The 13,212-nt window shown below is 37.6% G+C and overlaps 1 protein-coding gene across 3 annotated transcripts in view; it reads right to left on the bottom strand.

Moving 5' to 3' along the window:
* LRRC7 (leucine rich repeat containing 7) overlaps positions 1-13,212 on the bottom strand; it is a 350,868-nt gene that overhangs the window by 31,911 nt on the left and 305,745 nt on the right. For 2 of the 3 annotated variants that reach the window (XM_059727934.1, XM_059727935.1), the window contains exon 21: positions 1,212-1,331. In XM_059727934.1, coding sequence (XP_059583917.1) covers positions 1,212-1,331 — 120 coding nt within the window. Of the gene's footprint in view, positions 1-1,211; positions 1,332-8,440; positions 8,591-13,212 lie in introns of all 3 variants that reach the window. The other variant, XM_059727936.1, reaches the window with a different exon arrangement.

Raw genomic sequence — 13,212 nt, 5'->3', positions numbered from 1 at the left:
GGTTATTAGGAAATATTAGGATCATAAGGAAGTAAGGCATCTTGCCATCTAGTCAAGCACCCTGCGCAAGGCAGAATCCTTCCTGACTAAACTATCCTAGCCAAGTATCTGTCTAATCTGCTCTTTAAAATGCCCAGGGATGGAGTCCACAAATTCTCTAGGCATGCTGTTCCAATACTTGGCTATCCTTGTAGTTTAAAATCTTTTTCCTAATTCCTAATCTAAATTTCCTCTGGTGCAGTTTGAGGCCATTGCATCTGTCCCTTACAGCCACAGAGAAAAGCCCATCTCCATCCTATTTCTAACTGCCCTTTAGGTATTTGAAGGTTGTTATCAAATCCCCCCTCAACCTCCTCCTCTCCAGACTAAATATGGTCTTCTCCAGCCATTATTAAACAGATTACTCATTGAATAAATTATCACATTTACATCCAAAATAAGTGGTTTTTAACCTACTGTGCATAGCTAAGAAGATGGAAACAACTGTATATTTAGTATGTACTTACAGTGTAATTATCATGTTAATAGCATTTTCAGCACAATCCATTGCATGGTAAAATTACCATGCAACTGGTCAACATGTTCATTCTGTCTTTTGGCCTTAACTCACTCAACACAGTTTTACTCACTTCCACTGATGTGACTTCTTTGACTATCAAATGAACAGAGCCAGTTTAACAATTTAATATTGAACAATTTATTACTGCTGCATCTTTAAAAATTCATTTTAAAATATTTTACTTTGTTCTTCTGTTTTATGAAAACTTATTAAATCTGAGTAGTTTATCGTCAATGGCCAAATTTTCAGCTGGCATTGAGCTAGTTTCTATTTCTACATAGTAATTCTTATGTTAAATTATTGTACCTGAAAAAATAGGTGTATCAATGTTTTGTGTATGTGAGAGATTTGTGTATGGCTACTCATTCAAAACATTGCATTGATTTTTGCAGATATAATTAATGTGCAGATATATAATGTGCAAAGAGCTCAACCCCCTCTCCCCAAAAAAGCAACTGCAATTGGGCCTGAAAATATGCACCTTAATTTGAACAGATTATTGATTTCCAAATCATTTAAAGCCTAATTTTAAGCCTACAAATATACTGTACCCAATCCTGTTCCTACTGAAACCAATTATTTTCACTAGGGAAGGAAAAAACTGTTAGTATACCAGAGTCCACTTTTATGGAGTCATGTTGATGTTGCTTACTTTTTTAGTGATAGTTTCTGGTGGCACATCCCGTCTTCCAAGTGGGTACGGATTCCATTGGCTACTAGCAGAAATATCTTCTTGTCCATTGTCTAGGATGTTGCTTTGCTGCGATGGGGTCTATTGTGAAAACGGTAGGGTATTCTTTAGTGCCTTGTGAGACTGCTGTGCAAATCACCATTTAATAATTATTCAAAAAATCAACACCATTCAATTGCAAACCATGTCAATTAGAATGGAAATCATTTTAGCTTTTATCCCTGTATGTATTATGCACTAGAACTACATGACTGCTGTAGTGTTGGTAGCACTGCTGTCTATTGACCTTATTGCAAGTGGTAGATACTTGGATGCTCATTGAGAATCTTGGCAATAATAAGAAAAGTGAGAAAATTAATTGAACAAAAGCTTAATTCACTGAAAAGTAAATATTGGTCCAAGCTAATATGTTAAACAAAGTATTTGTTGTAAAACTGCAACTCTATAAATATCTACCACAAATTTTAAGTTAAAATAAAGCACTGAAAAATATATACTAAAATACCTTCCCATGATAAGTAACATCACTAAAAAATGAAAAGCTTGGAATACGTTCTTTCAAAGGTTCTGCTGAATACTGACAATATTCAAGTTACAACCATTCCACTCTGAATTACCCTCTGCATTACACCGGGTGCTGTGTACTACCGCCTACACCCTCAACTTAGGAAAGCACTTAAGCATATATCCAAGTTTTGGTGGAATCAATAGGATTCAAGTACATGTTTAAATTAGGCACATATGTTCATACATTGTTGACAGAAATTAATTTAAGTCGATGTTTAAATGTATTCCTGAACAGGAGTCATACTTCCTCTTTTTTAATTTTCCAGGCTTATTGATCACTTTTGCTAGTGATTTTACATCTTTCTTTTCAGCCAAATGGTTCGCTTAGTGCCTTGTACTTCAATCTGACTAAATTTTCCACTTTTTCTCAATATACATTTTTAAAGTTAGAATTAATAATTTTTTATTCATGTAGGTTCTTGTTGTAATCCTTTCAAAATGCCTCACAGAAGCATTACTGACATTTCTTAGCATTAACTGTTTATTTAGTTTCAATTAATGTTGACCCAGAAGGGAATGTGTCATGTCTGGTTTGTGATTTGTAAAATTGTTTCTTTAGTTTAAATATAAATACTTCTTCTATTAGAAAGATCCAACCCGGCCTACCATGTTTTTTATGATGAAAACCTTCAGGTGACTGAAAGAGACTGCACATTAGACAATTAAGACAAAACTTTTACCCAGACTATTTCAATCTCTTGGGTTTTTTAAAATACTGATTTAAATCAAATTTCTCACAAGTACCTGAGGAAAAAAAATCCCTCTTTATTAAAGAAGCAATGCAACCCATTTTTAACTGCAATCTGAGAAAGCTCTTACTCCAGTTCTCTGGTTCTCCAACGAGTCCTCCCATCAGAATGAAGAAAAAAAATCCTGGTGTTTTAAGGGGAACCCCCCCCCCCCTCAAAAGCTAAATATCCCTTCTGCTCAAAAACACTCTGACTCCTTCAAGTTTTCTTTATATTTTATTAAAAAGAAGGCAAAAATTTAGCTTTCGTTTGAAAAATCAATTGCTCGTAAATATTGGTCCAATTTTCTAGTGTGGTTGTGTAGTTTGTACAGCCCCATAGCACAGTTCTATCCTAAAGCTGGCCGATTCAACCATAGGAGAATTTCTACAATATGGAGGATCTGCAGATGCCACCCCGCTACCGTAACTTCTGCTAGCCTGGATTCATAGCTGGGAAGATGGATACATGGCTGTGATTCTCTTAAATCTGGGTTTCTCAAGATCAGGAGAATGTAAGCATGGCTTTTTAGTTCACTGCCAAGCAACACTGAGTGTTCCTTAGCCTGCTGCTGAGAACCTAGGCCATTATTTTTTTGGCATGTGTATATTTCGGTATTTGAATACTATCAGTATTCCCTACTAAGTTTCTTAGTTTCCTTCATGATTACTGTTCACCTGGAATAACAAAGGAAGTGAAAGGTGCGCCTTGTGAAATAATTCCAGTGAAGAACACTGGAAATGAAACTTTGCCACAACATGATCTTTGTTCTGAAAATTAACACAAACAAACACTCAGAGAAAACCAAGTGCATCATCCCTGTGATGCGACTAATCTCTGCCAGTCCTTCAGACTGAAATCTCTAGGGCTGTCATTCAAAAATGTGTGCATTATACAAGAGCATGTGGATGGCTGATGTAGCTTCCTGTGAAATCCATTTTTCTTCCAAAGTAACATAATATCTGGAGGTTTTGATTGCTTCTATAGAGGGACCATAATACATACTTCTCACATTGCAGTTAATCCATACATTGTTAAAAAGAATTCTGATGTAAATGCTAGGGATTGAAGGCATTCTTCTAAAAGACATGCCTTTTGTCACTCAAGAGAATGCTGTGCCATTTTTATAAGAGAGAGACTATAATTGTAGAAGTGATTTAAGGCTGCAGAAGAAAATGCAGAGGCCCCTTACTGTTTTATATATAAAAGAGGAAAAATCCATGATGATTGTTCTTTTCATTTTCTGCAATAAAATGAATTAGGCTGCTTGTAAAGTTATTCATTTGGCAGAGGCTGGATAACTGCACATGAATAAAAGTTATACACCTAGTAAATCTGGATAAAAAATGAGAACCAGCAGTTCAATTTTTATTGATGGAATAGACTACATTTAATAAGATACCCACATCTCTAATTGCTTTCTTGGATTCCCTGAGCTACCACTAGACTATTAGACTTCAGTTATGACTTATCTGAGTCATGCTACAGGGAATAAATGAGGTGAACCATCCAACTGGTGTTACCTGAAGGCAGCATGGCTTGAAAAATCATATCCAGCATGCTCTTTCATCAGTGGAGATCAGTATCCCATTCAAGTCAATGCATGCCTGTGGCTGCTCCAATGTGCTGTAATTTCAGCATATTGGAGCAGATTTGATTAATCTCCAGTCAGCCTTCGCATCTCATGTATCAATGTCCCCAAGCTTCAAAATAGCAGCAGGGTGCTTTAACTAAAGCTCATGTGATGAGTTTTAAAGGGCTCCCACTGTCATTTTAAAGTGCATGGTACAGGAGATGCTGCAGGCACTTAAGTTAGAGCTGTTCTCAGAGCCGCTCTAATTAAAGCGCTCTCCCCCACCCCCGAAGCACATGTAAAAATGCTCAATGTTGTTAGACTGCTGTAGTAAGTGTAGGGTATGGTGATTTTTGGAGAAAACAAGCTTCCCTCCTTGTATGGCTATGCTTGTGTGTAAAGGACTGGGGTCCTGGTACCTTTTCCTGTTTCAAAACCCCCATTTCTAGAGATCCTAAATTTGTCAAGCTGTTCCCACTTAGTTAATAATATTAGGTGTCAGGTTATTCCTGACACTGAATGTTCTTTTGAGGACAAGCAATCTGCTTCATCTCCATATAGGAGGAATAATTTTGCTTCTGTGTGCTTCTGTCCTTATTTGTACTAAACAAAGATTGCACCAGGCAATCTTTGAAGTCTAGTATCTTAAGCACAGTACTGTTTAAAGTTAGAATGTGTCTGCTCTTCCTGAAAAGTGTGTGTGTCACTCCAGGTATGTAGTCAAATGGAAAATTAAGAAGAATCAAATAAAATATTGTGGATATTTACATATGTGGTGTTTTTGTTTTAATCTACCCCAATCGGGAGATGTCTACAAAATGAAATAAGGTCATTTTAAGAAGTATAACAGCGAGAAAAAATTCTTGACTAAGTTACCGACAAAACAAAACCTGCCAAAGTTATTAAATCTACATGCTTTACTACATGGTCCACCCATAGCTGTTCTGTTTCCAGAAAAGAAATATGGATACCTCGAAGCAATCTTAACCTCTATGTGGTATGCACAGCAATTATGAGAACTCCAAAATACCCATTTATTTCTTATCAATGTTCTACTTATTTAATACTTATTTTCTAATAAAAGCTGAATAATTTTTTTTGATTCCATGATACTCTTGTAGACAAGCCCAGAATTTCTAGGAGACACCTTTCAATGATCTCAAAAGTACCTCAAGACAACCTGTAGTTTTGTACTTTAGCTCAAAATTTACATACAACGGCAAGAAATATATCTGGTAGAAATGCAAAACCTTCCAACACTTCCTAGAACAAGGGAAGAAATAGCAACTCGAGAAATCTATGAAATTCTAATGATATTTTATACTGGCATTTAGCACTCTGTGAGAACATGCAGGCAGAAGCAAAATTAGGCCCCTGACAGATGTTAAAGTAAGGGTGCAATGGCATCTGCCATGAGACCCCAACAATTACACTTTCTGCCATGCTACAAGTGCATAGCAGGAGGCATGACTGTTGAATTCCTCATCATATACCATCACGCCATATTGTTGGTGTGGGGGGAGGAGCCTAATCCTAAACTCCTCCTGCACCAGCAAGTAGCAAGCTTGGCTACCAGCTACAGGAGCGCACCATGCACTCCTTTGGGGGGAGCCCTGTCAACTGACCTGAATTCTAACCAGATCAGCTGAGGGGGCCTCCCAGACTCTGCAGCATACAGGAGTCTTGAAATGTGTCCATATGCTCCAGAGGTTGGGCACTAGCCACACATTCAATTAAGGGCATGATAGGAACCAGCCACAAAGTTATTACACAAAATAAGGGTAATAACTTTGTGGCTTATTCCTCATTATATCATGCCATGACGTGACTCAATGCATGGGCAGGTCACTACGTCAGATGTGATTAGCTAGTTAATCGCATCTTAAGTGTAGCATGTATTGGGGGTCAAAATTAAAGTAATAGTTTGAGATTCCTTTTTTGGACTTATGACTGAATACCCAGTGCCAGATATCACCTGCATGCAATTGCTTGTTTCTGTCGATATCAAAGTCAAACATACCATGTGACTTAAAATTCTTGAAATGTATGACATATACAATATCTTATTCAGAGATACACTTGCACAAACAGTAACACTTTTTAGAATTCACATGACAAAAATATTCCTGGCAAAGACTTGGAACAAAAATTAATAAATCACATTCTTAAAAAGAAAATATAATGTCTAATGCTGGAAAGCTTTTTTATCCTGAACATGTATATATCAATATTTAAGACACCAGTGCAGCTGTCAGTAATTTAGCTACCCTGGAAAAGCAAAAACACAAACGTGAAGGCTTGCAGAACTTTGAAAAAGGAGAGTGCAGGATGCATATGGAACAGGGTGAAGATGGATGTAGGCCAAGCAGACAGACATCTATAACTTTTGTCACACCACAAATGCCCTAAATTTGTGGCCACAACAGAGGTAGGATCAATTTGTGCCACTTTATTGCAGTAGACATTTATTAGGTCTATGGTGGGAGGGCACAGCCAGCCCAGAGCTTCCCATGCTCCCCAGACACCCTGGGCACGCACTCCTAGGGCTTTAGGGGCCTGATCCTGTATACCCCAGGAATGGAAATGAGAATGGGAATTAAAAACTAAAGCAGGATCAGGCTCCTGAAGCCCTGGAAGTACCTGCCTAAATCATTCTGATTGGGATTCCCCAGTGCCCATTAATACTCTTGTGTGGTCCCAGGGATGAGATTGCCAATCAAGCTGACTGGTGGTCCCAGCCCTGGGACCACAGAGTGACCAACTCGCACTGGTGCAGTCCCAGGGCCTGTCTCTGTAAGCAGGGTAAACGTCACCTGTTGTCCCATAAGATCAACAGGCAGAACAATGGACAATGTGTTTCACCCAGTGAGACAGATCAACTGTGCTGAGATGCATTCCAGCTACATCTGGCTACACCTATTTCTAGCCTAACATCATTTGGAAGGGAAAACGTGGTAAAGTGATGCCTATGCTTTTACTGTTAAAATGACACTAGGTTTGTTTGCTAGGGGATGGACTATACTATATTTACTAAAGCTAGATCAGACTGGCTGGCTTCAATTTCTCAAGATATAAAAACACATGTGTAATTTAAAGCATGTGAATAGTTCCACTGATGTCATATACAAATGCAAAAATGACAAGACTGTTTTGAATTACATATCAAAACCGATTCACATTTTGACTTCAAACTATTCACATGCCTTAAAAATTAAGAACTTTCTCAATCATGCTATTAATGTCCTGCAAGATTTTAACGGATCGTGCCATACTCTGACATGCACTTTTGTATATGACACATACATTAATAAGTGTTTATATGTGTATGTATGTGCATGTACTTACACATACATAAACATTTCACACATATATAGTTTAAGAACAGTATTTTAATTCTTTAAATAACTATTATTAAAAATCAAATGTAAAAGGATTGTAATTGTAGCATGTGCCCAAAGTTTATCAGTGACTAAACCATATCAGATTAGAGTCCAAGCCTGGAAAACCCTGACTCCTCCAAATGCAGGTCTTAAACATTCCTACCGCACCTTTCCTATGATTAATCATCTATAACATGAGAGTCAAATTTATCTGGCTCTGTGGGCCAGATGTGGGTTGCTGGGCTGGTCTGCAGGCCAGATCAGGATTGACCCATGTTGTGTGCAGTGCTTGTAGCACTGAGTCCAGCCTGTGAGGCACATGCAGCATGTGCCAGCATTCCTCTGGGGATTGCATGCCATGTAGCACGCAGGCTAAACCCAGTGCTGCATGCAGCACAGGGGGTCAGCCTTGGGCAAGGGCTATATGCAGCACCCGGCTGAACCAACCCCGAGTGTTGGTTCTGGTACAGTCTGATCTGGACTGGCCCAGAGCCAGCGTGCAGAACTGGTCCAGTGTGGGTGCTACAGGAAGCACACACTCCAAACTGACCCCTGTGCTATGTGCAGTGAGCCCAGTGCTGGGGTCAATGAATAGGGTTGTTCAAGGGACCCACAGGCTGCATCATACAGCTGCATGGACCAGCTCCCTCCTGATCTACAACATGAAATATGTTTCCCAGTTTTATACCCCAAATGTATCATCAGGATAACATAATGATCACATCAGTCTGCAACACAAGAGCAGAAAGCAGCAATGACAGCCAGGTGAGCTAATTAATCCAAAAAGCAATGTTATTAAATATGTTATTAGTATATTTGCTTTTTGGATTGCTTAGAGGGAAAAAGCATGAATAATACACAGAAGATAAAACAGGAAAGAGCAAAGAGGATTATTAATTATTTTTCTGTGATGCTATTTTATGCTGGCTATCCCATACTTACTTTCGGTAGAGGTAGCTCTTGATGCATTTGGTTTTCAAATTTAGATTTAGTCTGCAAGTTTAAAGTCATGCTTCTGCCTGCATGCATTGCTGACAAACCTCCAGAGTGCAGCATGCCAAGGTTAACAGTGTTGTGTTTGTAAGCAGCGGTCTGAGTAGAGGAAACAACCACGTGACAGGGTATGAACACACATGCTAATTGAGTTAAATATCACATATATATGGTTAATTTCACAACATTTTCATTTACGCAAACAAACAATACCAAGAAATAAACAGCTTTTAGATGCATGCACTTGGCTGGACAGAAGCAAATACAGTGCTAATTATACATAAAACGAATACCATAAAAAAAGACTACAACACTTGACAGCAAACATTTTAGACCTATAGCTTGAAAACTGATATCTAGTACAGTACAAATATCTTTTTGGGGGTTTTTTTGGTATGTGGAGCCAAAGCCTGGTAAGCCTTGTACATCCACAGGTGGCCCAAAATCAGTAACTGATACACAAGGGAATTACCAGTAATAGCATGGAAAAAGCCATACCAGAGGACTCTGCATCATCCTGTTTGCAGTGCAGTTGAACCTCTGGCAGGTCTCTGTGGAGGAGAAGACTAAAGGTAGCCCAGACACATGGCAAATGGATCTGTGCTTTACATGGACTACCTGGACCAAAGTTATACACAACAGGATCACCTGGTCGGATTCAATCCTGGCTGTTTCCTGTATTAGCTCAGTCTGAAGATTTTCATCAGTCAGACCTATGTCTTGGGCTGTTTCTTACTGTATTTTGTGAACAGATTATAGACTCTATTACTTGCAATTGCAGAAATCAGTATGAAACTAATTTTATCAATCTGAATCTTCACAGTAGGCCTTACATATGTTTTAAACAAACGTAAATATAATTACAAAGACATGTCTTAATCCAGAAAATTCCAGAAAATATAAAGTTCACCCTGAAATTCTACCCTTAACCTGCTCTATTTTGATTGGTTATGGTGTGTTCTCAAAGAAAAAAAAAAAAGAAAAAAGAAAGAAAGGAAAAGAAAAGGAGTAATTCATATACCACAAGTACAGAAACTGAAATGAGGAAGAAGTTCTGGTATTAAAGCTAAACTGTTTGCCCATTTGATCCTTAATGTTATTTTTAACATGGATGATTTTTTTAAAAACTGAATAGCAATTTCTTGACTTCAGAGCTATTAAAATATACCTACATTGTTGTAAAATACAGACAATTTATGCGTCAGATCAGGGCAGTTTTTCAAAGCCACTTTGGATATTATTAAGTGGATTTCTGGCTGTATAGAAACCATTATATCAGAGCTTCTGTGCTACAGTTTGTATGGAAAGCAAACATTCTTTTTCTACAATTCAGTAGCCATAACAATAATAATCACTTTGATAAAGAATTGTGTACGTGGATCCAATGGAACCATTTCAAAAATATAAACCTACTTTTCCCCAAAATATCAACAAGGGCTAGAACACACTTTTGCTATTTACTTGTGATTTTATTTTTAAGGGATGTTATGCTCAAGATATGCTACTGTCAGGAGTATCCAAAACATCTTAATCTTTTCCAAGCACTACTGAAATGGTAGGTTTCAGCAGCATATCCACATCATTTGAAACTAAACTATTAGTGGATTCCATTATTGGTAAAGATTCCTGAAATATAAAAAATTAAACTGCTCAGAATTTCTATGAACAGTGCACATTAGTAGTCACACATGAAAACGTCTGAAAGGCACTCCCATGCCAAACCTGTATTTTAAAACGTTTGCAAAATCAGGACTGTTTAAATATTTAATATAGTTTTGATCAATGTTCGTCAAAAGTAGAGCTGAGCAGAAGACTTTTGTTGAAAATTTTTCACTGAAAAATTCTGTTTCAACAGAACCAACGATTTTAGGAAATTATAATGCTTATAATAAACATTTGTTGTAGAAAATTGGAAAAAATACTTTTAAATGTTTTTAATTTTTGTTTTAAAATTACTTTTGATTTTTTTGTATATAACAATAAAGGGTCAACATCAAAGCAAAACATTTAATGAAATGAGAATTATTCAGAATTTTATGTTGTGAATAAAAATTGGAACTTGGCTTTTCACCCAATTCAAGATTTCTCAAACCCTGCCATCTTTTTCACAGGATAAAAAATCCATTCCTGACCATTTCTTGTTAAAAGTTGTTTTCAGCGGTAAGGGCTTTTTTATTAGTGGTATTATGTCCATACTTAAAACTTCAATTAATCATGATGATTACATTACAACTGGGAACCAAAATCTGCCCAAAATTATACTTCTGTAAATGAGCACAAATGTGACTCGTAATTACAAAATTATCCTATTTATATGGCTCTCTCTCCTGGTACAGCTACTTTTATATTAGTTAGAGTAAGAAATAAAGGAAGAAGAGAAACATAATATAATCTTTAAAAAAAACTGATTTTATTTTTAAAGCAGATACTCTTTGACGTGTAAGCTAGCGAGTCCCGCTTCCCTCCTCCGTCCCACCTGCCGTGCTTTTCAAATATCTGCGCTACTTTAAAGCTAAAACTTTCCTTTTGAAACTGAACTAGGAGTATTGAAAAAAAAGTGTGTCCTCTAAACACAGAGAAATAATGAAATTCCTTCAAATTCAAGAACAAGAGGCGGCCTGGGAGGCATATATCAAAGGAAACCTCCATACACTAGTCCTGGTCTGGCACAAGATTCTGCAATGCCTGAGCCTCTCTGGGAAGGAGTTAATGCACCTTCAGTCTGAAAATCAAACTTCAAAGCAGCCCAGAAAACTTGGGTTTGGAGATGAGGCAGGTAGGCAGATGCAGAAGTTTCCATTCAGATTTAACTACTCATTATTCACACGGTCAGACTTTAGTGAGAACTGGTCCTAGTTTCTTTCAACTGAACAAAGAACTGGGCAGTACTTCAGGATCAGGTTCTCCTTCTGTCCCAGCAGCATATAAGGACTGAAAGGCACCATTATGGGGACTCAGAAGAATTCCCTAGATAGCCTTATGCTCTACATCTTACAAGCCCCAGCAGAGGAGATTTGTGGGTTTGGAAACAAGATAATATAAGGGAAAGGTCCATAAGGAGACTCTGGAAGATTGTGCAGTAGCCTTTAGACAACTTATCTAGGGCAGTGGTTCTCAACATTTTTAGACTCAAGGCGCTTTGGAGAAAACGCCAGCTCTTCGTTTTTACTAGTGTTTTTAACTACAGAAAAATAATTGAGGAATTCTTCAGTTGCAAAAACTCAGAAAGGCCACAACAGGTCAGAATGCTTTTGACACTCTGGACCCCTATTTGAAATCTCTGGGTTTAACTTCTGAATCTTGTGTAGATGTTTGCACACCTAACAGTGCCACATTGAGAATCACTGCTCAAGTGGCTGTATAACGTTTGCTGAGAGTCACTCCTGACCCGAGAAAAGCCCTGGGTCTTGGAGGATGTAGAGATGTGCACAAATGTTCTGGCATTTATACTGCAAACTAAGTGCTTTTTAATTTTTTTTCCTACAGTACAAACCTACAACATGAACCAGGACCCCCTGCTGTTACAAATCTGAACAGGGAACTTATACAATACTCCTAATTTATATTCTTAAGTAAAATAAAATCAGCTTGCATAGTTTAGCGGCTGGACTGGATGGAAGAGTTAATAAACAGGTTTTAAGGGAAGAAAAAACAATTTTAAATTTCTTGGTTTGCCTGGCAATTCTTTAACAGTGCTCTGTGGCATGCTGGCCACCGCATGCCACAGAGCACTTTTACTTCCTTTCTCAAGGGTCCTTTCAACTGAAAGTGAGAATGATTATTTGGTTATAAAGGACACCTACACACGTGCCCAATGCCTGCTCCGATACATGCTAATTAGCACACTACAGCAGCCTGGAGTCACATGCATTCAGTACCCCCATGCTTCAAAATGGCGGCAGGGGCACTTTAACTAAAGCTCACTGAGTTTTAATTAAAGTGCCCCCAGCACCATTTTTAAGCGTGGGATGCTGAATGCATGAGATACTGCAGGCACTTTAATTACAGTGGCTCCTAAGAGCAGCTCTAATTAAAGCACCCACTTCCCACCCTGAGGAATATGTAAAAACACCCAAACTGTGCCTAAAAGGATGGGATTAAAGCTGGCTTCAGGTAGTCTGGGAATGTAAAAAAAGGCAGACATCATTTAAAAAAAACAATTCATTTAAAATAGTAGAGAAAGACTTATTCTGCTTGGAACTATTATAGTTTGCTTGTTCTGGTCTGAACTGTAATACCTAGTTGGACAATATATTTAATAACAGACCCTAAACAATTATATTTTAAAGTATTTTTGTAACAATAGGTATAATTTTTATCTCAGTTAAACTTGGCATAACTGAAGGGATATGATCAGTTGTGGGATAAAATAGGCTCACTAAATTTAAAGTAACAAAACAACAAACTAAGTTAGGATATGAAATCATTGGCTACTGATACCATTCTGGGATGTGCCAGAAACACACCCTTTCTTGTGACCTGGATTCAGAAATTAAAAAATGATTTACTTTCTACCAGATACCTGAATTGTTAGGTTTATTCTGACAGTATCTCTACCCAGATCATTCACTATCCATCTTATCTCCAGTTTCTGGTATGGTTTAAAAATTCTTCCCATATATTTAAAAAACCAACGAGTTAAATACTGTAATTACTTTTCTGGAAAATAAGAAGAGTTGAGTTTAAACTTGCATTGTTGTCTCACCAAGGCTTTCTTGTTT

This window comes from Alligator mississippiensis, chromosome 5 (genome assembly GCF_030867095.1).
Source record: "Alligator mississippiensis isolate rAllMis1 chromosome 5, rAllMis1, whole genome shotgun sequence".
Lineage (NCBI taxonomy): Eukaryota > Metazoa > Chordata > Crocodylia > Alligatoridae > Alligator > Alligator mississippiensis.
The sequence above is the reverse complement of the archived record's forward strand: the minus strand, read 5'-3'. Positions and strand labels throughout refer to the sequence as shown.